General features: G+C 45.9%; 1 protein-coding gene and 1 long non-coding RNA gene across 5 annotated transcripts in view; one reads left to right on the top strand and one right to left on the bottom strand.

Annotated features, from left to right (window-relative positions):
• The window catches only part of LOC143216634 (colorectal mutant cancer protein), a 59,804-nt gene that overhangs the window by 22,941 nt on the left and 10,572 nt on the right, over positions 1–26,291 (bottom strand). For 2 of the 3 annotated variants that reach the window (XM_076439896.1, XM_076439894.1), the window contains exons 2-3: positions 20,098–20,327; positions 19,558–19,694 (exon numbers count right to left, since the gene is read on the bottom strand). In XM_076439896.1, the coding sequence (XP_076296011.1) occupies positions 19,558–19,694; positions 20,098–20,327 (367 nt within the window). Of the gene's footprint in view, positions 1–19,557; positions 19,695–20,097; positions 20,328–24,847; positions 24,985–26,291 lie in introns of those variants that run through there. The other variant, XM_076439895.1, reaches the window with a different exon arrangement.
• On the top strand, positions 15,837–25,698 carry LOC143216640 (uncharacterized). 2 transcript variants are annotated; one of them, XR_013010595.1, is made up of 3 exons: positions 15,841–17,707; positions 21,215–21,343; positions 21,795–25,698. It is a non-coding gene; the product is annotated as an uncharacterized LOC143216640 (long non-coding RNA). The 2 variants fall into 2 exon arrangements; XR_013010596.1 differs by having other exon boundaries at positions 15,837–21,343.

Here is a 26,291-nt window from a genome sequence, read left to right as displayed (position 1 = left end):
TATCACGGGGGCGATCGTCGGTTCCATTAGCGCTGGCCAAACACCGTGAAAAACGGGTGAACGAGTGAAAAGCGGGGGCGGACGAGTAGTATGTTCGTTCAGCAGCTGCTTTCAATGGATTAGCTTATCGTTTCGCCGTCGTATCCGGCGGACATTTACATTAGCCTTTCCTTTAGTAGAGTCCGGTCCGTTTTCCCACCTCTCTTCGACGGTCGCCAACCCTTTACCAAGACCGAACCATAAACGCGTTAACTCGCCGAGCGCGTTGACTCACTATATCACGTGAGAGACGCGGGCAGATTCCTATCTTGATTATTAATTGCGAGCTGCACTCCTTCAGCAGCGGGGACAATCGTTCTGGCCGGTTCTCGATGAGACGTGTGATTCACCAAGGACCTAGGTCAGGTTTCGAACAACTGCCATGAGCAGAGTGAATGGCAAGGTAGCCGCCGCGTCGCACCGCCGCGTGCCCGGATATTATATGAGTAATTAGCACGCGCGGATCGCACACGTGCGAGACGAGATTCGCGACTATTCCCGGCTGCTCGAACCGTCACGTACCCCGTGCCGGGTTTATTAACCCTTCGGGGACCCGTTGCAGGCTCCCAGCTGCTATTGATACCGCTCCAGCCATAATTCCTGTACCGTGAATCGATTGCGGAAATCTTTTCAACCGCAGAAATTTATTGAGACGCCACGGTTCGGATTACATTAGTGCTACTGCCTCGTTTTTGGAGGAAGATGCAAACAAGAAAGTTTTAATATTAACATCGTCTATCTCATCACGTTACTCCTTCCTTTTATAGATCATTCAAGGTACCACAGATCACGGTTTTCACATATATCGTGCACATGTCTTGGACATCTATCGAGGCATTACCGCACATCGATTATTTGCCCGCCCTTTCGCGCATTGCCCGCGGAAGAACGAAAATACGACGATTTTTGTCCCTCCCCGAGGCTTTTCATCCGTGTGTTAACTTTGTCGGCGCGGGCCGGGATTCGGACTGGCAATCCCTGGGCAATAAAGTCCGCGCCGGTGAGTACAGAAACGCGTTCGACGTCCCCGTTGCTCGCGGCGTGTCGATACGATCCTCTTATCCCCGTTGCTTCAGCGCCGCGTTTACGACTGTACGCGTTTCTTTTTCTTCGTTCTTCGCGTTCTCCTCCCCTTTTTATTCATTTTCATTGTTCATACCGCGGCGAAAACGCTCGGTGCACGCCCCTTCACGCTTCGCAACGCCGTTCAACGTCCGTCCTTCATTACCGGGACTTCGACGAACCCCGAAGGACAGGCTGATATTAATTTACGGGTTAATCGCCGCCCGTTGATTTACGGAAAAAATCTCGTGCGGTCGAGAGGGCTTCGCGAATATTTTAAAGGATTTCGCGAGGAACGTTTGTGGATGAATGATAAGTAGACTGCGGATATATATTTATGCAAATTATAAATTATTTGCATTAATTGCGAGGCATGAGTACCAAATTGGAATTTATTTCTCTGTTTAGCGGTTTTACTAAGTTGTGAACCGTTGTGCAGCCGGACTGGTTTATATTATTTGAAATTGCCAAGCGCTTGAAAGTAAACAGGATAAATACACTCCGGGACAAAAAGATAGCACATCGTCTATTTTTTTCTAATTTAGTACAATAAACTGAAGAAAATGAATATTTTAATATGTTAACATCTTCTGTCATGCCAGTATGTATAATGTACTGGATATCATCGACAATAAAATTTACTCTAACAGAATTCTGGGAACGAAAACGTAAATATTCTGGTCCGCCAACGGGACAAAATGATAGCACAAGTAGCAGACTTACGCTTCTCAGTTGTGTAGAAGTTACTGAACAGCAAACATTTATTGCAAATCGCAATTGATAAAGTGAGTACTAGCTTCTTTCGTGCTTATTTCATAAAAGAACATACTAAAGTATTAAGAATGGGTCGTGCAAAGAAACTAAGTGATCGTGAAATACATATGATATTGAAGTTAAGGGAAGATCAATATTGAATTACACAAATAGCAAAATTTGTAAATAGAAGCCGAAAAGTAATTATGAACTTGTTAAAAAATCCTGAAAATTACAGGGACAAGAAGAGTTCTGGCCGCCCACAAAGTTTAACTGCCTGTGAAAAACGTGCAATATTGAGGGCAGGTATTATTGAAAATTGTTGAGAACATCTTGCTAGAGCCGTGTACCAAAATGGCAGACAATTCCAAAATATTAATGATCGATAACAGTGCTTTTTGGACGAATGGGAGAATATTAGCCAAAACAGTATTGAAAAAATATATATAAAAAAATGCACTAAAAAGTGAGAAAATAATTCTTTTAGACGTTAGTAATTATAAATAAAACCGTAGAGCGCTAAACTATATTGACGTAATCTTCGTGGGCGCTCCACGCTCTTATTTATAGTCACTAATGTCTAAAAAAATTAGTTTCTCCTTTTTAGTCCATTTTAATATAAGCGTGGTTTTTAAAAAGTTTTTTATATATTTTTTTATTTTCTACTTTTTAGTCTTTTTTAAATGGAACGCAAGATACAGTAATACTGGCATGAAATAGTAAGAATCGGCATCGGATGCAAGAATCAGCTAGAACAGAAATCACCAGTTCCCACGGTGCATCATTTAACACCAACCGATCAACGTTCGCCAAAAAACGCCCCGCAAGGATGAGGCTCAACGCAGCGAGACTGCTCCGGCGCCTTGAGATCAAGTTACGATGCGGTGAACCGACAAGATTGTAACATTATGTCTACAGGTATAGTACATATAACGGACAGTGACGATTGGGGAGGCGACTGTTCCGTGAACCGGTATTACTCGATCTACTTTCATCGAGGAAATGCAGAGCTGTAATGTTGAGCATGGCCCTTAAAAAATCGCGCGCGACCATGTAAAACTCGCGTTGCCGCTCATCAGCGGTTGTTAACGTGTTAACGTTTGCCGAAGCGTAGAGTCTCGGGCGGAGCTCATTTGTCGGGATGCAATGTCGTTTCGCGGCGGATCGCTTAATTCCAGGGAAACGGGTGGCGTTTTTCTCGGGAGCGTTGAAGAGTCGTCGGAACGGCAGGAACGCGGAAGGGACGGGTCTCGCGAGAGGAACGGCAGTTCGTTAAACTTGTTACCGATCCCTGAAATCGTTGCTCGGGAATGCGGTGATTTTTCCTCGGCTGGAAAGAGACAAAGAAACGCGAGGCGAGAGAAAGAGAGGCAGAACGAAACGGAACACGAAAACCTCGCGCCCGCGCTGGAAATTGAAAAGGGGGAAAACACGATGAACGATGAGAGCCGTAGCCGCCGCCGTCGTCGTCGACGGTGATTACGCTAATACCGTGAATGAATATGTAAGGCGGCAAACAAAGAATCCGGCAAGTAGGATAACGTCTGGCGGCGGTCTGTGCACGCGAGCCTAACCGTGTACACGCGCGCTAATGATACCGTGAACACGCCGAACGCGAACGCCACGCTCGAGAGACCGTTCCGCGGAAGGATAATTCAGGACTATACTGTCGAGAACCATACCAGGCCGAGTGGAAAGTAAACAACCGGTGCAAGGAACGTAGACTGCAGCTAAACGGCTACTCCTCTGACCGGAGAATCCCGGATAACGTTCGAGGATTACCGATCCATCTTACCGAACGATCGGAATTCAAGCTTTGACAGCCTCCTCACGGCTTCCAGCTAATTTCCGGATGTTCTAACACCGTGGAGTATTGGAAAATTTGCTGGGGTGGCGGAGGATGAAATGGTCCTTACGATAGCTGACCTAATTTGTACCCATGGGCGTTCGATTTTGAAAGGCTTGGCCTTCTAGCAGGCTAATCTGGGGCGAAGGTTGGCGAGCTTTCAATTGAGGGGCTTGGAAGAATCAGTTGACTGAATAGGTGTTCTGGGATGAAAATTTTAGTGAAAAAAAAGTCTCTGAGCAAGCGATTAGGAGTTACTCGCCGCGAAAGGGAACGACCCGGTTGAACCAGCAAGTTCAGTCACTTCAGCAGTGGTCAACGTGCTAAAATCAAAGCTGTTTATCTGATTTCCGTTGGACACGGAGGCTCAGCGATGCAGGGGATTAGATATGAACGCGTGCAACGCTCGGTCAGCTCGCGACCGCGATGTGTCTCTCGGCAACACGCAGTAAACATTGTGCGATGTTTGCGACTGACTATTGACAGACACACAAAACATGTTGAAGGTAATCTATAGATCGATCGGACGGGATTTATGTTTGGAAAATAGAGGCGCGATTAAGTACGCTGAACGGTTCCACAATACCCTTACACTCTTAAATCAATTCAATCGAAGAGACTGAATTAAAGAAACTTCACGGAGCACAATAGTGCCGCTAGAATCGAAGGTACGGCGTTTTTGGACGTTTTTCGGGATTCCCGTCACGATCAGCCCGGAACCGGTTTGAAAATGGAATTTGGACATGAATCGGGGATAAACGAATTCGTGCAAGGTAGCCAACGAAGCGATTAAAGACACTGTTTTTCAGGCTTTTGGCCCGGTGGCCTGCTAGTAGTATCGGCGTTCCTTTCGCCAGACAGAACGACGCGGGGGTGGAGCCGCGTCGCGGACCTCGGCGAGCGCGAGACATCGGTTTAATGGAAATTAAATGAATCGTATTGTTCCCGGGAAGCACGGCTGCCATGGTCGAGCAGCTTTTTGGAGGAGAGCCAGGAAACTTGGAGCGACAACCTGCGGGGGAGAAACAGGTGGAAAGGATGGGAAGAAGTATAGCGCGCGCGCCTAAGCGTGCCGATGCGCTAGCCTGCTCTACAGGCCAGTGATTTTTAAACGGGAATGATGTGTTGGCCTCTGTGCCTTGTTTCTTTATGGTTTTGAACGTTGTGGGAAATTTATGTTGGAGAGATGAGAAAGTATCCGGTGCTATAGTCGTCGCATGCATGAATTCTTAATAGAGACGTTGTAAATCCTGTTAACAGTAAAGGAACGTAAGTAATATCTTAATGACAAGTCAGAGAGGAGTTTCGTGCTGCGACAGCATGAAAGTTTTAGCAGGTAATGGAACAGAGTTCAGCACCAGGAGAGACGAATATGTATTATCCTGGAACTTAAAAGGAACGGTGCTTATTAATATTAAACACGAGGTGCTGCAACAATCGTGAACCTCGTGACTACTCGGTCAAAAATGCGGCTGAAGATTTCTACGCTCGACACTCTTCGTATCCGAGATAATCAAACTGAAAAACTTTCTCTTTATAAAATTATTTCGAAATGGTTTGAGGGCGTATTCAAAACAGTATAAAAATCATGAAAGAGTTTACACAATTTCTTAGAAGTTTAATAAAGTTACAGAAAATTGCATCACGATCCATACACAATCTTCGACCATTTTAGAATTAGTTCTGTTTGTTATTCGATACTGTAATTGAGGGATGCAGAATTGATTCGATACAAATTCGATTGCAAACCAGTTTTATTAGATTGATTACATTGTATATTGATTGCAATTCAATACTGTAATTGGGGAGTACCTACAGAATTCATTTATTGAAAATTTTATTGGGAAACGATTGTATTGTTTCGAAAAATTATTTACATATCTCCATACAATTTCCTGTAATTTCATTAAATTCTTGTTGGCTATTATTGAAACATACTATTCTCAGAGATACCTGTCTTTAGATTGGAAGTTTAATAAACTTGTGTCGACTAATAAACCCACAATTGTTGAATACATTATAAAGTGGACTTAAAAAAATTGTTAGAACATTTCTGAAGTTTCAAACATTTTTATATACAACAATGTTTTTCAGTGAACAGAAAGGAGACTTTCTACAGCACCACGTGTCGCTCTAAAACGGTCCCCAGACTTTACGATCCACCCAGCTGCGACAAAGGAAAGCGTGACAGTGGCAAGGGAGCAATCGTCGCAGCATTGAAGCGTCATTATTGCGGAAATCGATCGATGTGGAAAGGCGACAGGCCGAGATAAAGAGCCTAGTCACAGTTTCCTCGATTCGAACCAGTATTTCTCGCGATTGGATCTCGTTAGCGCACGATTTGACCGTTTTAAGGCATCTTCTCAACATACAGAACGCTATGGCCTGACACCTCTTTTTACGCAACCGGGGTCGTGGGTCCCGTGAAGTTGATACGTCACCGTTCTGGGACCTGTAAACGCGGCCCATTAGCTAATGTAAATTGTCACCGGGTAAGGTGATCACACCGGCGCGGCGATCAGTGAATAACGACCCGGTTTCATTAGTCCGGTGCGCCGTTAACGGCTTCGCCTAATTAAATCGAGCCTGTCCACGTGCCTCGGTAAAAAGAACTAAATGATCCCACATAAAACTCTGATCGATCGAAATTATCTTTTAACTGCTCAGATTAAGGCCCCGCGAAATTGCATGTGCCGACGATAGTACGAGCTATAATGTTTCGATTAAGTGTGCAGTAAGACCTCGATTATCGGAATTGATGATTACCGAAGACTGTTACACTAACATTTAATTACAGAGACTAAATTTCTCAATCTAAGACGCCCACTATTTATTGCATGAATTAACTTTATTTTTCAAAGTGTGCTGCTGGAAATGGCTTTGGAAAAATGGCTGGCACTTCGTTCTAGTTTAAGATGTTCAGCCACTATTTAAACATCACATTATAAAATGCACATACGGTAAAGGTACCAGTTACCGGATATTTAGTGACGATATATTTTCTATATCTCAAACAACAATTATTGTAACACTTTTGATTTATATACGAAGCGGAAACATCAATTTTACTTTTGAAAATAATTTATTAGTTTCTCTCTATAAAGTTTGTTTTGTGTCCGGTAGCCGGATGGGGCATGGTAACTGGTACCTTTACCCTATTCATTTTTTAAAGGAACATAATTTTCTATGTAAAAAAAATAGTCGAATACCCCTCATTTTCCAAGGGCATCCCCTCAAGTTGCATCCTTCTTTTCATCTCTTCCTTCTTATTGTATTTCACGGCAAGGAGAGCTGGTCGGCGGTCAAGACCTATCTCTAGAAGTATTCAGATCTCCTCGTAGGTTCGCGTAACCACCCAGAAGTCTACCTCGAAGAATCAATGATACCGATAAATTGCGTGTCTGTTCGTCGGAGGGCGAAACGAGCTTACCGAAGAGAAAAAGGAGGATCGCGACCCGGGGTTATCGATACGGCTCAATCAGCGGAGATCCTGGCCCCATTATGGTTGCGTCTAAGGTCTCGCGGTATCCTTGGTGCCGTTTGCAAAAAGGCGAGGTCCTCCCGGGTGGTGGCGAATCCTCTTTCGCGAGGACGGGAGAGTGAGAGAGAGATGATAACGCGGGCGCAGCGCGATTTACGTGTGGCCTGGGAAACGTAATTGCTTTTGCATCGATTGTCCTCACGAGGTCGGTCGTCTTCCCCGCGCCCTACATAAACGCGGACCTGCGCCAATTCCAGCCGCCATCGAGATCCTCCTCGCGATCCAGCGCGAAAAATAGTGCCGCGGGACACGCGACATCGATCGCGGCTGAACTGCATCGCGATGGACTCGTGATAAACGATCTATGGTACGAATAGGGTGGGAAAGGGTTGGATAGACACGCAGCTATGACTGTGCGCACTCTGACATGACTAACAATAAGGGTAGCACCCATGATACCTTGTTCCCGGTGATCCGATTGCGCTGGGATCGATTAGCACGATTCTACGAATTTCGTCAGCCCTTTGAGCCCTTACATTTGTTCTGTGAGGTTTTTGGACCAGGGGCGTACTGTCATCTTCTACTAGGATCTAGGACAAGTGGTACAAACCATTTTTTAGAGGACGAGAAAAATAAATCATTTGTTTTTATTTCATAGACCTTCTTACTCGTGAAAGATAGAGAACATTAATAATGCAGATCATTCTATATTTTTGTGTGCGAAGTTGCACGAAACAACAATTCGTCTCTAAGCTAATTACGGATATAATTCAGCAGGGTTAAAGTTAGAATGGTCTATGAATTTTGCAGAACTTTCGAAGCGGTATAATTAATTTGTTCTAATTGCTTCTCAGATGGTTTTAATGGTTCGCGCTTGCCAAGAACCTAAAGATGGCTTAATGGCCCGCGAAACGAGGTTATCAATTTGTTCGACCAAGATCAGGCCAAGTTTAGCGCTAAGAATCTGAACAATCCGAAGCGACTAATTCTTACTTTATCGCAATCGTGCTGAATTAATTACACGCAAGTATGTTCAACTTCCCGCACAGTATGCGTCCCAATGATTCGACCAACATTCTCGTTATACGGCGGCGTTGCTTAACATGTAACTAGGGTTCGGGATATTTTACGACTTCTCGCGTGGTGCACGACCTAATCGATCGTAAATACCAGGAGCAACCTAACTCCTCGATCGATCTTCTCGATCACCAAAAATTATCCCGAATACCGACTATTAAGAATACTATAAATAAACTATCATAGACCAGCGATGACAGCAATCTCTCAACATCATCTCTAAACCACAATCTCGATCCTCAATTTTACCGATTTTTAACGATTTCCAATATCGATCGCAACACGGTCTGCCGATCTCTTTTGGATGAAATCGACGAAACCACCGGACGGATTAATGAAGAAACACTTCACCAGTGTTCACCAGTGTCCACAGTGTCACAGGGGTCCGAGGGACACGCGCGATTAATCTCGATCGACGTTTCGGCGCACGAGATCGGTCGATCGGAGCGACGACCGGCCGCTACGATGGGCGAAACGCTCGCTGACGGACTGAACCACCGATTCTCCCACACCCCTGCCGCATTTCGCGTAGCAGAGCCCGAGGCCGACCGAGGGTCGCCGAGCGACGCCGATCTCGCGGCTCGTTGCACCGAAACCTAGCTCCGATCCCACCCTCTCACTCTCTCTCTTTCTCTCTCTCTTCGTCTCTTCACTCCTCTCTCTCTGTCTTGTTCACACTCTACACGCTTGCACAACCGTGTAACGTTGGTCGCCGGTACGCGACCAGTCGCGGCTATCGCAGCTGATAAAAGTAATACGGTTGCTCGTGGTGGCGTGTGCAACACGGAACTACCCCGCGTGCGAAAAAACCGGATATCGGGCTGGTGCATCTCCCTCGAGTCACCCTTGTACCCTAACGCCGGCCCTTGGACGTCTTCATTGGCTTCTGAAAGATTCTGATCATGGGAACATAGTTCTGAATATGTTATGCAGCCCTTTTTCAATTGAAAGTTTAAATTTTAGGCGGATAAATTTAGAAAGTTTTACTAATTCTTAGACTGTCTTCATCGTCTTCTGAAAAGGTTTGATCGTGGAAATTGTGTCTTTTAGGTTTGTCTTGTATTTTTTGGACATTGAGATGTTGAGTTAGGGTGGTTGAGGAAGTTGCAACTCCTTGAAACCCTTTCACAGTTTTGCTAACTCGTTTAGAGTCCCTCGATTCACTCGTGTGCCCAAACTAACTTTCTCAGAGCGTCTTCGTCGTCTTATAAGTGGCTTTAGTCGTGAGAATTGAGTTTTGAGATTGTTTTTGTATTTCTTGGACATTGAGATATTGTGTTGGTATGGTTGAGGAAGTTACAACCCCACGAGACCCTTTGAAGTTTTGTTAATATCGAGTTCCTCAAACCACCCCCTGACTGTCAGTAATTTCAGAAAGAGGTAATTTACAACCCGAAAAATAATTAGACGGTATTATATAGACCTTTTTTACAAGAGATTTTCTTGGAGATTTAGATATATTTAGGAACTCTTAAGTGAGTGTTAGTGGTCAACGCCTGTTGAATAGTTGCACCGTTACTACGCAACAATAAACTCTGAAGGTGTGAGTGGAGTTCTGCAGGTCAACTTCAATTTTTCTCAGCGGAGAAAGACCAACTTTGTACGACTACCCCGAGACAAATGACGAAAGTTTCGCAGAAAGTTGTGTCCACGGTTCCGGAAAGATCCGCAGAGCAGACGACCGCACGCTATATTAACCCCTGTATCCCTGCGGCGAAATACGATTGAACATCGGTTAGCGTGTGTTGGTGACAAATATTGCGAAGAATCGAACCTGTTTGCCAAATGTGTTACAGAGCAAACTCTTTTATTGAATACTGGACAAGTTGTACTGCACTAGTCTATATGGTAATTTCATATAAAACCCCACCGTTGACGTAGACAAAAATGACTCTATTAGGAGAGGATTCGAGTTGATTTTAGAATGTGTTCCCGTAGGAATTTTTGAGGGTAGAGGAGCTCACTTTGTGATAGATCTATTTCGATTTGCAGAAGAATTCGATACCACATAGTAGAATCCAAATATATCGACACCTTATTCTCCAGACCATTAACTACGTAGGACAACAAAAATTGTACAACTTACGCAAAATTTTGGAATCGACTTTTCTCCGACTTTTCGGGTCAAATACCTGGGTACACTTTACTTTACCGGACTCATGATTTGTGCCTTTCTCCTATAAATTATGATATATTTGGAATGCAATCCAGTAGATTTGTACACGGCGGCTGCAGATCGATATGCTTGCATGGAGATATGCTTCCTTACAGTTAAGCAATCTGCAGTCTTTTTGACAGGTAAGGGCGCCGCCATATTGGTTTGTAGTGACGACCGCGAGCCGTTTACCGAGCAGAACCGCCGATCCTTGCCCCCTCCCTCCGACCTAATCACAACGAACTCGGTAAGCGGCGCGCGACCGTCACTACAAACCAATATGGCGGCGCCCTTACCTGTCAAAAACACTGCAGATTGCTCAACTTTAAGCAAGCACAGCTTCTGAACCAGTGATCCTACAGGATCGAAACTTCGATCTGAAGCCGCCCCAAGTACAAATCTACTCGGTTACATACCAAATACATCATAATTTATAGGAGAAAGGCACAAATTTTGAGTCCGTTAAGTTTAAGAGCAGCCAAATACCTCGCTGTGCGACGGCTGAAACGAAAGCTGTAGTGCATGCGTTTCCAATCAGCAACAGACCCCGCCCGGAAATATCGTTCGCCCACACGCATCATCTTAAAACTGCGTGTCTCCCGGGCAAAATATTCCCGTGGCATCCGTTGAAGTCGTCAGCTAAGGTTTCATCGCCAGTTGCACTCTATCCGCGCGATTGCGGCGCGGGATATTACGTCCCACGTAAGTGTCTCTCTGTTCCCTGGTATCATGATTCCGGGTGGCGAAGTCAATCCCGATGCCCTAACGCGGAGGACGTATTCCGGTATGGGCCCGGCAAGTTTTAATTGCGAGTACCATAACACCGGTCGGTTTATCGTCGTGCTCCCGGTGTCCAAACGTGCCGGGTGTATTTACGGTTGTACATCCGCGGTACATCCAACCGTTTCTACCCGCTCCGTTGTACGCGTTGCACCCGGTCGAGAGTGCGAGAAGAGCATCCGCGCGCTACGGTTTATTATGCGAGCGGCCGCTGATTTATACGCTTTATACGACTTTACGATTCGCAGCCACGGACGATTTATGAACGGCGAAGGACCTTTAGCAGACCTCCTCCTTATCGATACAAAGTCGCGAGCGTTTATTGCGCGCGTACCTCGCGCGCCGTCATTGGCCGGCCGTTATTTATTGCCAGGAAGTGTGAAAATCACCGGCCTGACTGCCGACTAATGACTCTGTTCGATTACAGGGACGGGCGACGCGATTGCGTACCAACGATTCCATTAACTGCCGCGGACCGATCGCCGTTTACTGCCGAACGACCTGGAACACGAGCGCACCTGACATAATTGCTCAGAACCGAGCGGAATTCGCCGCGAATCCCACTGCATTCGATGGACATTAATCAAATTTCAAGTTTCTATATTCAGATATTCAACAAAAATTTAATTTTTCTTCGACGGACATATCAAGTGCACATCTACAATTACTTAATTTATCTATGTACATCGTCGAAGTCTTCCACTGAATGTCTCAACGCAATAATGAAAAATAAGAGCAGACGGAGGCAGCTAACTTCTCCGCAGTCTTCCGAAGGATATGTTCATATGTTCATGTTTGTGCATGCTTCACGCAAAACGGAATGTTCTGTTTATTTACGAGCTCTTATTTCCACTTTCCACGTGTTTTCCAAGCTCGGAACAGGTTCCAGAGAAAAATTGCGGGATCTAAAGGACGCGGCAGCAGAGCACTGTCCTTTAGCGGCCACACCTGCCCGTCGACTTGTAATATTTGTCCTCCTACTGGGCCGCAGCCAGCGTAACGGGACACGCACCTATTCGGCTGGTTAACTGGTCGTTGACTATCCGAAGACGAAAGTTATTAGCGACGCGACGCGGAAACTTGTTCGAGAAACTGAACGGCTCGGTTGAAATGGCGAGCCAACGGCTCGTTAATCGATTTGTTCGTCGTGCGTTTAGGCGGGGCGACCGGGTTTAATCGTTTTGATGTTCTAACTGTGCGCTTCGAACATGGCGTGGGCACGGGGTACCATGTAGGGCATTGCCCTGCCTCCAGAAAGCAATTTCCAATCAGAAAACGTTGTTCATGCGACAATGCAGAGCGATTTTAGAGTAAGGAAAGCTTTCTACAGAAACAATCACTTGTAGCCTCATGGCTCTTGGAGCTATTTTCATATGGACCAATGGCATTGAAGTGAACATCGCTGCTCCAGACACTGTCACTCCACATCTCTAACATCCCCGCACGTATCGCCGTCATCTTTGCAAGTCAAATGATCCGAATAAAAGGAAAAGACTCGCAGAATCAGGAAACTGGAGGCGTAGACTCGCTGGAATCGCGGAAAACCGGGGGACGTCGGCGAGCTGCGATTGTGGCGGCGCAATTAGAGGGACTGCAGGCCGGGTGTGGCTTCTTAATTAACTTCGCTAATTTCTCAATTAACACGATGCCGTCTTCCGTTGCGGAGGTAGCAGAGAGAGAGAGAGAGGGAGGGAGAGAGACTCGGCAGTAGGTTTTCTTGCGGTGCAAAAACCTCTAGACTCCAGCTAGAGAATGGAGCATTCGAATTCCACGACTGTCGTTCGAGGGCGGTTTTAGTCGTCGTCCAAATATCTAGACGTCTTCGAAACGAAAACGTATGGCAGCAGATAATGGTAGTAGCCAGGCTGCGGATCTTTATGCAAAATAGAATTTGATTACATGAACGTCAAAAAAATGCGCTCTGTGTACATAGGTGTAAGTAGACTGCAGATTTTGTGCGTTTATGACAAAAATGAGTAGGCGTAATTTAAAATAGTGGAGAAATTGAAATAAGTTAATTTTATTTTGCAATGAAGATCCGCAGTCTAATTATAAGATTGGTTTGCTGGTCGAGAGATAGACAGTACAAAGCTGAGTTGTTCCGCGAGCAATAAAGAGGTCGCCGCTCGCGTTAATAAAGAAATAAGACAGCCGTTAATTGCTAGACGTTTCAAAGACTGTGCGATGCAAGAGAGAGCGCAAGGTGTGTTGAGACGAGCCTGTATACGTTCGTTCGCGTGTATGGAACCGTGTGTAAGGATGCCTCTAGGCTTTATTGCGTCGCGCTCGCCGCCCGAAGAATCCACCCCCGAGCTCGTAGACGCCGACGGGGATGAAATTCTCGGGCCTGGAAGACAGTGCCGCCGGAAGTAAATATCCGGGGGAAGAAAGGCGGGCAGGCGGCCGACCGTCGCGATAGAAAGTAACGATCGTGCTGTGCCCTAGAAAAACATCGTCCACGATCCACCCTTGCAGCTCCACCAACCACCCTGACAACAGGACGAGACCTTGTGCGCGATATTGGACGTCCGCGCCGCCAAATGAGACTGATTTTTATTGGCAATTACGCCCTACAAGACCGCCGACCTCTAGATTGGTCACAAAGCATCGCCCTCGAATTTCTTGTAGTCATAATCGTAATAATAAATATGTACGCGCGTGTCGTGGGAAATGGAACGGTGGATACATACTGCGATAAAATAAGGGTCAGAGTGGTCCATATGGTGTGATTCAAGTGATACATTGCTGTTATGATAGCAGAAGATGTCTTTGGAATTATTGTGGTCATTCTGCTTATCTTAGGTGGGCCTGTTCTCGTGACAATTTAGACGAGGATCCCATAAACAGACAGACTTCTTTCTCAGAGTACTTTCACAGAGTACATTAAAAATCGAATAACGCAAGTATGAAACGAAGAAGTAACAAATAATAAAGATGTAAATACGTAAAACCGAGCATGCTTTCAATACTTCTGTACAGTAGTGTACTTTCGCGAATCTTTGGTCTCTGAATCACTGTCATTTCTCACGTGTAGCGCAGCGCAGTTACGCGGCCCGCTGCGTGACTCGAGATAAACCGAACACGGCTTATTAGAGATACGACAGATTGAATTAAGCAGCGCACGATTATGGTTCGCTCTCCGCGCCCCGTTATCTCGGATGACCGCCGCGATACACAAGTCGCGGAGCAAGGATTTCGCGAGGAACAATGGCGCATCGAGCGTGTAATCTTATATCGTGTGCGGTATCGTTCCCCGGGAGAGCTGATAACTTTTATGAAAGCCCTATTCGGGTCATCGATCGATAACTCCTCCCAGGAAACTGTCCTCGGCTTTAGTCAGTTGCCATGGTTGTCTCGAATCGAGATTAGGCTGTTTAGAATCCGTACAAGAAACTTTTCCGGACCACCAAAAGAAATATCATCGGCGAAAGACTTAACACACGTGTAAATTTTCTGTGTCATTGAATATCAATTTATTGTATGAAACCTAGCCCAGACCACGCGATCCGCTTATCCGATCGAAACGATTGTTTCGCGAGTTTATGGGCGGGCCCCACAACTCCCAGATCTCTCCGCCGCTTTTCCCATAGCTCTATCCACGGGTTCGTCCTCCCCAATCGTTACCAGAATGTAACACTCGGTATAAATTTAGTGAGCCGACCGAATAGAGAGCCTCGGCGCTTGTTGAATTTCAAATTGACCGGCGCGGCGAGTCCGCTCCGCTTCCGATGCTTCGTTAAACTCCGGGGCCAATTGAGGGAACTTAGATTCAGTTTTCCAAGGAGAACAGCAACTACCGACTGCTTCCGCTCCAGTTTACCCCCCGACGCGAGCGTCGGAGAGATTAAACCCGGCCGAATAAAAGTAATCCACTCCTTAGCCGGAAACAATTTTCTCTCGCTCGCTACGCTCGGTAACTTTTGATACTACTGTTTAATCAACGAACACCGAATGCAAGCCTCCACCTTTTCGGGGCCATCGAAACTTTAACTTTCCGGTTCTCGCCCGTTTACTCGCTGCACCTCTGAATTCATGGTATTGTTCCCCATTGTATATTCTGCGCCTCGTCTGGCTCTTGTTGTCCTGTTCTACTTCGCGACGCACTTTCCATTTACTGCAGTAGATTTTATTTCTTGTTTTAATCCATATCAAATCATCTATATTAGTTACGAGAAAGGAGACGTACAGGGCGTATAAAAAGTTTCTCGTATAAACGTTCCACCAATCCAGAGGTGTAGATTTACCTTTACATTTGGATCATTACATTTTGTACACCCTGTACATCAAAATTGAATCCTTCTCTTAATTATTTTGTTTCACCTACGAATGTTTTCCGTAAACGTATAAACTTCGCCGTCTACTCATCAAATATTAAATGTCTTAGCGAAAAATCAGATGGGAAAATTGAGTGTCGAATCAGAGGGTTTGAATCCAATTTCGACACCTAAAAATGGAGGTTAGCAATTTATCAATCGCCCGATCGCAGCTTCAGGTCACGTACCGGCCCCGAAAGGTTTCCCCGAGGAGAATCTGGAAGAGAGGACCTAGTGAAATACGGGACCGGAAGTAGGTCAGCCGAAAGGGTTCCCGATGCGGCGAAGAAAATCGCGGCAGGTGAGCCGGAAGGCACGCGAACGTTCTTGTCACGCGCCGCAGGATGCGCCAGCAGGATGCCTCGCAGTATGCCTCGCAGGATGTCCTCGAAGGATGGTCCGGAGAGAGAATCGATCCGAGGGATTGAGGGAGAGGACAAGGTTTCCACGTCGTTCTCGCAAACTCGCTTGTGGATCACGCGAGCTGACGTAAGTGCTCGGAGATTTTGGTCGGGAGTTAAAGCTCGATGGAAGCGCGCGCCACGCCGCGCCGCGCCGGGCTCCTCGAAAGTCGTTTGTTAGCGTCGCGACGGCAAAGTGCATTTCGTAATTCGCCGGAAGTTTCAACTGCGGAGCTCTCTGTGCGCTAAGGAAACTGCATATCCGAAATCAAGGTCGGTGCGAGCTGTTTTCGTTGGAGGTTCGGCGTACCGAGTTCGAATCCGTGTCACAAGTCGAGTTGATTTAGGGGATGATTGCGGAACCTCGTGTCCGACTTTTAGTGACATCAACCCGTTTTTTAGAAATCTCTATAGATCTTCTTTCAAGCAAAACCACGCAGCCTCTAAGAAAATAAAGTCCACCATTTTATAAAACATTGAACGAGTATACATTCTGGAACGTGTCACTCAATAATCAGCCCGTCTCACATCATTGGCTACTGTATCCAACATGATGAATATTTCTTAACGACCCTCACTTAAATTTCTTCATTTTACATACTGTTACCTAGAAAAACGTTTTTATGAGAGGCTATCGATAAAATTGATTCATTCCGCAGCGCATTATAATAACCATCGTTCAAAATGCGAAACAAGCGACTGTTAACGTAGCTGGCCGTCTTTCAACAGATCCGCGGGGCTCGATAAGAGAATTAATTTCCGGCGCGACTTCGTTTGCGTTTGTTTTCGCGCGATATCAACATGCGCTCGGAGGATTAACGAGAGAGCGTTAGGTTCGTTTGCCGGCTGCGTGTCGGCAACCAACGCAACGCCGCCGCGTCCCATTTCCATGGAAATTCTGGCCGCTGGTCGGTAGGTTAACGTCCGCGTGGATCGTTCCCGTCAGGCCTGGCGCGCGCTGCGCTGCTAGCACTCGCGAAAACTCGACGGAAAATCGCGCGCTGCCGGTCCCGTTCCCGAGGAAACCAGGCGGGTGGCTATCGGGCTCGCGAAGCCGTGTCTTGCGAGCCTAATCATGCAAATTCGCGACGCGAGGAGATAACACACAGCGGGGAAGCAAAGGTAATCCGCAACTGCCGGTGGAATTTCTGGTTTCGTGGGTGAAGCCACTAGAGATCAGTTCCTTGCGAAAATTGTGACTGCAAAAGGTTCCTAATATGTTCACTGTTTTGCATTTTACATATTTTGACTAAGGATTTTATGCACTTACGGTCAAAATGAGTAGATGTAGTTTAAAAGATTGGAGGAGAAATTAAAAATTGGAGGAAAAGATTGAAGGATGGAGGAAGACTCGAGGAAGACGAAAAATGAAAATTTCGACTGCAGAATGACTCCGAGAGACTCGCCACTCATTTTTTGGCGTAAGTCTCCGCCCTTCTCCAGCATTCCAGAATCGTTCGTATCGCGGAGGCGGATCCGCGCAACACTGAAACACTTTTCTTTTTCTTTCTTTTCGTACAGAGAGCGTTATGTATACCGTGGTGCATATCGCGTTCGCTCCCTGTGACAGGCAGACGACGGGAGATCCGCGCAACCAGTATTTAAAGCGCGAGCAGAGAGAAGCGGGGAGTGAAGCTTGCCACAATGTTCGCGAAGGAGAGACGGTAGAAACGAGTTTACGACACGCACCACTCGGGACAAAGTAATCCGGGGCTGACTGCGCTCGAGAGCTAAGCCCGAGAGTGTCCAGGAAAAGCAGCAGGATCCCGGAGAGTTCTGTGACACGAGTGTCCAGTTGAGGTAAGCTTCGAAAAGCCAGCCTGGTCGTTAGGGAATCGCGAGCGAGTGCGTGTTAGCCTCTGCTGGTCGTTAGTGCAATTTTATACTATGAATGACGACGCATCGGGTGGCTACGTGGCTAGAGACGCCTACTCGCTTCTCTTGCCTCTGTGTCAGTCGCTGGCGAGTAGTGTAGTTGAGATGACAAGTTGGTTAAGTAGAGAAATGAGGGTCTGATTGCTCGTGTCTCTCTAGAAGCCCTATCGCTGGATTCTCTTATGCTCCTTTCTGTAAGTGAATTCTGTTCGACGGCGGCTAGTTAGGATGGGCGAATGAATTAGGATCTGATTGGTATCTTAATAGAAATCCGCCCCTTTCCCCTTCATATACTTGTACTTAACGTTGAAAGCGCTTCCGTGGTATTCTAATAGCGAACGTCTGAAACTACTCGAATACTACTTGAGTATCCAGTGTTAAAGTACTTTGTGTGGTCTGATAAACTCCCATAAATGATCCAGATATTGCAGACGAAGATTTAAGATCAACTAGCAAGCACAGTGTCCAAAATCGAACGCAGCTACGACCCGAACCAAACGGGAAACCCCGATAAGAACAAAACGCGACCATCAACTTCGCAAAAAGTACAAACTACCGCACTCTGCGAGCACTCTGCTCGCAAGCTCGCGCCGATCCCGGCGCAGTTAGCCGAACGTTTGCTCCTCCCCGGTTTTTCGGTGCGGTAATGCACTGCGTAATAACGGTTATTTATAGGCAGTAAATGCCCTGTGCCATTCTCCTCGTCCCCGTCCCCCCTCCTCCGTTCGTCCTCCTCTCGTTCCCGCGATAATTCCTCGGCTTGGAATTCGGTCGACTTTTATTTCCCTTTTCGCTCGGGCTCCGGCTTGTTCCGGGAATCCTTTCCTGTCCGCTCGAATACGCTCCTGTAGAATGTTTCTGCTGCTCGCGTACGAATCCGATTCAAAGCCCCCGAGAAGAACCGGTGATATTCGCGGACAAGATAAAACAACGCGTCTGCGAATCTTTTCACGCTTCCACGTTGCGAAACGCAACGCGGGGGCGGAGAAATGCTGCTCGGACAAACGGCACCGCGATGGCGTCGACGTTATCGATCCCACGAAACTGGGACGGTTTTAACGAGTCGCGATATTCAAGACTTATCCTGAAGGAACGAGGAACAACGGAGACCCGCCGGCTCCTACTTAGTATGATTTATTTTGTCAAGATTTTCTCTCGGGTTCGGGTATTTCCGTGGTTGTCCTTGGACAAGTGAATGCGCTTTTGACCATGGGTGGATGATAAAAGATGTGGACTGCCCTCTGGGGCAATTTCTTAGGGTGAATCTTGCCAGAGAAGAAAGGAATTCTCGAGTTTATGAGCTTGAGAGGAATGGAAGAGTTTGTCTGGGCTCATAGTCTTCTAGGGCGCCCTGGGGGCGTGGCTTTGTTGCTCTTGACTTTGAAGGTGCTGGGGCTATGGCTTACTGGACAGTTCGTGTGTGTATTTGATGTAATAATAAAGATGGAGTATCCATACATTAGGACGTTGTTTCTTCCAAATATAGGAAATTGTATATGATAAGTAGAATGCTTTAAGTAGGAGTGGCCAAGTAGGAGTAGAGAGCCCAAAGTCTCACTAGTTAGCAGTCTCTGGTTGAAATCATTTATTTTGAACCTACCTGACATGAATTATGCAGGACTATAAAGAAGTCGTGTTGTAGAATTTGCTTTAGTATGACACTTTTATGGAATTTGATCTCGCCCTGGTCTAGCCGGGGTCGCGTATCAGGATAGTCTACGACCGATCGTACAAGAATAGAAGAGTTTATCAAGTTTTGACAGTTCATGGCTCACCTTGTTCGCCAAGTCTAGCATATTTCCGGTCCCGCCTGCCGCGGCTTCCACTAGCTTCTGAAGGGTGTGAGGTTCCGGGGAAAGGTCCCGTGCTCCGCTGTCGAACTCCCAACTTTCATGCCGGCCCGATACGGTACCTAAGCACATGGAGAATAACGTACTTATATACCGTGAACGCCGAAAGTTATCGGTGATAATGGACATGGTTAGGGGATGTTTGATCGATAAATTCAGTTACACTTTCGTTAACCCTTAGACTCACGAATCTGTGCCTTCTACACCTTTCCTCGACTAGAGCTGCTGCAAAAACTCTTTGTTTCTCGTTGCCTCAAAATATTTTAATTTGAGAAGTAATATAAAGAATAACCAGCAACAATATTGAATAAAGAGGAAGATGTTTGTCCACTTCTAACAAAGAACATCAATTGTAGAGCAACCTAATGGGTCAACGAAAGCGATCATCGAGTTAGCACAGCCACTCTAATTTTCGCGGGTCGCAGTTCGTTTCGACAGTGAAATTGACCAATCAGATGGACTTACCGAGGCTGTTATCGCTGCTGGTAGGCAGATATTCGGGCGTGTGTGTGTGATGCGAGCTAGTTCGATGCCTGCCAGACCTGAGGGCCTCGATTTCCGGTCGCAGAGCCAAACGGCGCCTGAGGAACTCTTGATAGGAAATGCGACCGTGCTCGTCTGCCCCTAATTCCCTCATCAACTCCTCCACCGAGTTCTCCAGGTTCAGTTCTCGGCATACCGTCATCAGATCCTGGCTGAAATAGAAAAACGAGAAGAATGTTAACCTCTCTCATCGTCCAGGAAATTACGAGATCGCGCGCGCGTAATTGTCAAGCTGCTCCTCGGATAGTCCTCGAGCCTCTCCGCCATCTTTTTGCGAGATACCGAGGCCACAGAGTTAGTATACTACTGGAATGCGGACCCGAATGGTCATGGACTACGAATCTTCAAGTATGTTCACTTCTTTGAGAGCTAATCGATGCAAACAGCGTGATCACCGATAAACGTCGATAAACGCTCCTGCTGGTTCAGTACAACTTTGCTCGAATTGCTCGGCTGGAATTCATTCGATAACTTTTGATGATCTCCAGTTTAATGTTGCATTGGTCGTTTTCATTGATTTTCTGTGGTACTTGATGCGAATCATCGGATTTTAAATATATAAGAATTCGTGAAAGATCGTACTGCAACTCTATTTCTTTCACTATACATGTTCAAAGACTTCTACTTAATCAACCAAGCTAATTACAATCGTGACAATTTCATCTATTTTTGCTCAGAACCATTTTTATCAAGTACATACAAAGCAAATATTTCGGTCAGTCTGGTACAAGTTTATTAAAAGACAGAAAATGCTTCGAGTAATGATTAAAAAAGAGTGCAGGATAAAATTTTTAGATAACAAGTCGGGTTTTTAGCCGTCAAGAGGAGCATAAGTGAGGGGAATAAGGGTTTTATCTGAACACGTGTGCGAGAGTGCGCGCTGCCCGTGTAAATATAGCAAGATCGAAGACACTTTGCGTGAGGAATGAGAGACACGTTTATCGGTGACTGAAGCGGGTTAATTAAAATCGTCGGTGGCCATAAAACGTTTCCCCCATCGTTCCAGCGTTCCGATGTCCCTCTTAATTTTCGTTGACAGTGGGACGGGAGTATCGGCGGATTAAAACGTCAGCGCCGGGTTCAGGCGAGAATCACGCGGAAGACGGACATGCAGGCTCGATCGATATGGAATGAAAGATTCACTGGCGGCGCGCAGACGGATATTCGGGTAAAAGCTGGTAAAAGGGATTCTGCACAGTATGCTTTTCCTGAAAAATATCACGGACATGGACACCCGGAAACAATGTTACGAAAATTCCCTTGGCAACTTTAAGTCCCTCCATTTAATCAAAAAATAACTGAACTGTAAAGTCTGCAGGAAGTAGAGATATACAATAATTCGCGTTTACTAAACATGCTTTTAACAGTTTAAGTGGTGCGATTTTATCTGACCGAAACTTCAGAACAATTTCTCGGACTATTTATATGAATAGAGACATTTTTGGAACCATTTGATTTGAAACAAAATCTAGAACCAGTTTTGGAACCATTTACCATATATGTAAGAGTGAAAATAAATATAAATATGTAGTGCAGCATTAAAGATCTCTAGGAAAAACAATTTTTGAGATTCGTACAGACTGAAAGAACACGCCTACTTCCGGTTTAACGATTTTCAGACCACCGGACGCACCAGGGTGGACAAAACGCGACAGAACTCAGATTGGCGGCGACGTAACCGGAAGAGAGAGCGCCAGAACTTTCCGAAGAGGAAAGTTTTCTCTTCTCCAGATGGAACTTTCCGTTTCCGTGGAATGTTCTTCGGACCAAGGACGAAGGAATAGCATGACGACGACGCCGATCGGATAACGCGGGATCATCTAATTCTCCGTGTCTTTATATTCGCTCGGGCAGGTGTGAAACGCGACACCGAAAGAATTCCGCCAGCCCGTGTAACGTGTGTAAGCGTTTAATATTTTAACACGTCTCGGTTCAGTTTCCACCTCTTGCCGCACGATTTTCCATCGTAATTAATACCATTCCGGCCGAGGAACGCGGAATACTCGAGCCCTCGAACCCTCTCTTCACCGGAAAACGCGCGCGAACGAGCGGAAACGCGGATTTCAATGCGCATGGAGATGGTACTTTAACTAACCTGAACTTTGAAACTGAGATTTTTCATGCATTCCAAAATTGAAGGGTTCGTTGATCCCTTATATCGAATATATTTATTTTAATAAACTTTTTTCAACATGTGTATGAAAGAATCAAGCTTGTTCTCAAAATATTTAAGGAGGTATTATATGAGCCGTTATTTTTGAAAGTGGAGTAAGTCCATTTGGAGCTAAAAAATCGTTTATTTTTTTCAACAATTGTAATAATCATTATTGCATTTTAAAGTTTAACAGAATTATAGTGTTAAAAACATCACCCGAATTGATTAACCTTCGCCCATATTTTTAAATTCATTCAAACGCTAACCCTTAAATATCACGATATATGAAAAAAATGGACTTGCTCCACTTTCAAAAATAACGGTTCACATAATGGCTGCAGGAATAATTGATATTTATGAATTCCTTTCCAGAAAAATATTAACAATTTGGTAGACTGATCTACGTACGAGTAACTGTTCTGTATACATATGTACACATATAATGTTTTATAAATTAGATAAGCCTCAATCATCCTCCCCTACATTGTCCAGCCGAACAACGTTTGATTGAGCAGCGTCGACAGCATCGCAACTCAATGAAAGACAACAGTGGCAGCCTTCTGACAGCAGCGATGTACCGGAAGGGTTACTGCGAACAGTGTATACAAAACATCGAAGAAAAGGGTCATCGTGATTGAAAGCTCGGCCGCGTAAACGGCGCTCCGGTTAGCCTGGCTCCGTAAGAACTGAGAGCCGGCAGTGTAGGGTCATTCGAGTGTCATCGCGGATGAATCGCGGCCTCTTCAAGCCACTGAGCAGATCCGCGGGAGATGTTCGCATCAGAGAGAAACCGACCGCCGCGCCGGAAAAGAAGCGGGAGCGAAGCGCGTTAAATGCGTAGCGAGGCGCACTCGAGATCTTACGAGCGAATGAGCATCCTCGCGAAAACAGGGCTGCGGGGATGGCTCGGGGTTTAAGACGGCTTCACGAAAGCGGATTCGGGTTAACAGCTAGTACCTGTTACGTTCGGATTAACGGCTTAACCCGCTCGTAAAAACCGCTTTACGATCATGACGATTCCGCCCGACCGAGCTTCGTTTCGCGTTCGACGGGCTCCGATCGCTTCGATTACACCGATGCGATTTTGTTTCAAAAATTTCTCCCGATCAATTACTGCAACAGTCAAAAATTCTGTTTAGCTTCTGAACAGATCGTTGCAAACAGCACGATCATTACGTCGAAAAAATGCTCTTGCTGGTTCAGTACGACTTTGTTCGAATCGCTCGACTGGAGTTCATTTGATAACTTTTGATAATCTCCAGTTTAATGTTACATTGGTCTTTTTCCTTGATTTTCCATGGTACTGGCCTTAGCGAACGAAAAGGGAATTAAAAAATGTACTTGATGTGAAACTTCGGATTTAAAAGTTCGTGAAATGTCGTAGTCCCATTGTAACTCTATTTCTTTCACTATACATGTTCAAAGACTTCTATTTTATCAATCAAACTAATTACAACCGCGAAGATTTCAACTATTTTTGCTCAGAACCATCTTTATCGAGTACAAAGCAAATATTTGAGCACATTTGCCAGTTCGCGCCAAACGCGTTGGATTTTGGAAAGGGATTTGCTGTGTGCTGTCGCATTATCGATCGGTGTTAATCGAGCCTATGCGGTCGATCCTCGATGACGTTATAATCGACTGACACGGTGTCTGAGTGTTCTTGTTTCGCAGCCGGATGACCTCAGACCTTGCATCGCCGGGTCTCGAGGTTTTATCTTCGAAACGGGACAAGGGGGAGATAGTGGCCGACCGACGCGATGGTTCATTGACTCGCTTCGAATCGTTAACGTCTGATGCCCAGCGAGAACGAGCGTCCGACGGGATAGAATCGAATTACTTCTGCAGCGCATCGGGAACACCCTGGCCAATAATTGGCCGCGACACTTAGACAGCGATGCATCACTCCGTCCCGTGTAACAAATCAATTAATCAAGGACCGGCGCACGGGACTTGAGTGATTATTGATATGCAGACCGTCTGTCGCCGACGGAATCGAGGCTCGTCAAAGGGAATTAACCCCTTCAGACCCATTGTGCCGGATTATGGGCGTTCGAGTCGACTATGTACAGCAATGTGGATATATCAGGCATAATTACGCGCCGAAAACGCCATCGGTACTGCTTCGGGAATTATGATTAATGTTGTAATCGTATTACAGAGGAGGGGGGCAATTTCGCTTAGAAGATGACAGATTTGGTACAGTAACAAATCGAAAATAATAGTAACGTTTCTCATCACCACCACCTTGTGGCGCTACCAATCGCGAGGCAGTTAGAAAGCCACCCCATTTCCATTTTCACAGACTAAAAACAGAAAAAAGGTTTTTACCCCGTTTTACCAGTATTAAATTCCGCATCGGACAAATCAACATCGCCAATCAACAATCAAACTGCTGAACCCCGACCCCTAGGTAAACACACTGCCCATTAGCTTTTAAGGGGTGACACCAGCCATTAAAACAGAATCAACAGCTCGGAACAGGTGCGTGGTAGAACGAAGGACTCGGGTACGTACCATCGCGATAGCTTCCGCTTGAGCTTTCGCAGGGACAGTCTCTCCAGAGTCCTGGCCTCCCACCTTTTCAACGGCTCCATCATTCTCTCGGCGCAGCGCGGCGGCGGCGGCGTGGTTCTCGACAGGATCGTAAATTCCCGGACGCGAGGGACCGATGACGTACAAAACCCGTGCGGTTTTCAGGTCCGGCCGAAGCGATAGAACGAGTGCCACTGCAAGCGGATCGGATGCAACCGCTGTTGCGCTCTTCAAGGGGGAGGGGAGAAGGGAAAAAAACCGAGGCGAAGACAAGAGAACCGAAGGGAAACGAGACAGAAAAGAAAGGAAAAAGGGGGAGGAAGAAGCGAGCGTGAAACGGACGCGACTTAATCCACCGCGATGCGTGTCACTCGGCGGGCCGCGTGCGGTTTTACGGCTGACGCGCGGCTTTATTTTAAATACGTCCGCAGGTCGTCGCACTACCTGTCCACGGGACCTGTTCCCCTCTATCCCTCTTCCTCGAGCATCGTGGTCGCCGGCGAATCGGCTGACCATTATGCCACCGCGGCGAAATCAGAGACTTTTCTTTCTTGTCAGGTTACGGACCAGGTACCGGTTCATTTAAATGCACTGTTCGCGAAGCCGATACAGATCGACAGGTGTACCTGCACGCTGATGGCCGCTGTCGCGCTCGCATGACTTCGCTTGGACTTGGAGATTTCACGAAACACAGGAAATGCATTAATTAGAGTATTAGGGTAAAGTGCTCAAATATGAACCACTTTTTGTTGATGTCATTTTTTGATTATATTAGAATGCTCTTTTTCGACCAAAAAATATACCAGTTGTAGATGCATTTCCTCTCTATAAGATTCTGGGGTCAAGTTTGTTCAGAAATTAATACAGCTTGAGAAAAATAACTTTTTTTTTGGGTGTGTCATTTGCAGGTTCCAGCGAAAGGGGTTCTCAATATGGTACACCTTGAGTCCCTAATATGAACTCCACGTGGACTGATACTACTAGCTACTGACAAAGAGAAAATGAATTTCAGTTCAAACCAACAGTTGGCAAACATTAATATAAATAAACTGAAACTACAGATATGTTCAAACATTTCAAAATCACTTACCTTCCTCGAAAAAGATAGAATCGAAAATCTAACCACAAAAATATTCAACACGTGGAGACACAACTGGCGGAGAATCGTTACTAAAATCTATAGAATGGTGCGATTGCACTGCACACTGTTCAGTAAACATGGTAAACTATTGTTTGAGGATTTTCTCACTAGAGTGCCACTTCTCCTTTACAAAATATAAGCTAGTGCCATAATAGGGGACTATACCATATTTCGGCACTTTACCCTACACTGAATCATCTTAGAAATGTTTTGAATGTCCCGTTTCGAGAATCTTTGATGAAGTTCGTGCCCATCGCGCGGATCATTGGTAGCAGCCGTTAACGA

This window comes from Lasioglossum baleicum, chromosome 15 (assembly GCF_051020765.1).
Source record: "Lasioglossum baleicum chromosome 15, iyLasBale1, whole genome shotgun sequence".
Classification (NCBI taxonomy): domain Eukaryota; kingdom Metazoa; phylum Arthropoda; class Insecta; order Hymenoptera; family Halictidae; genus Lasioglossum; species Lasioglossum baleicum.
The sequence above is the reverse complement of the archived record's forward strand: the minus strand, read 5'-3'. Positions and strand labels throughout refer to the sequence as shown.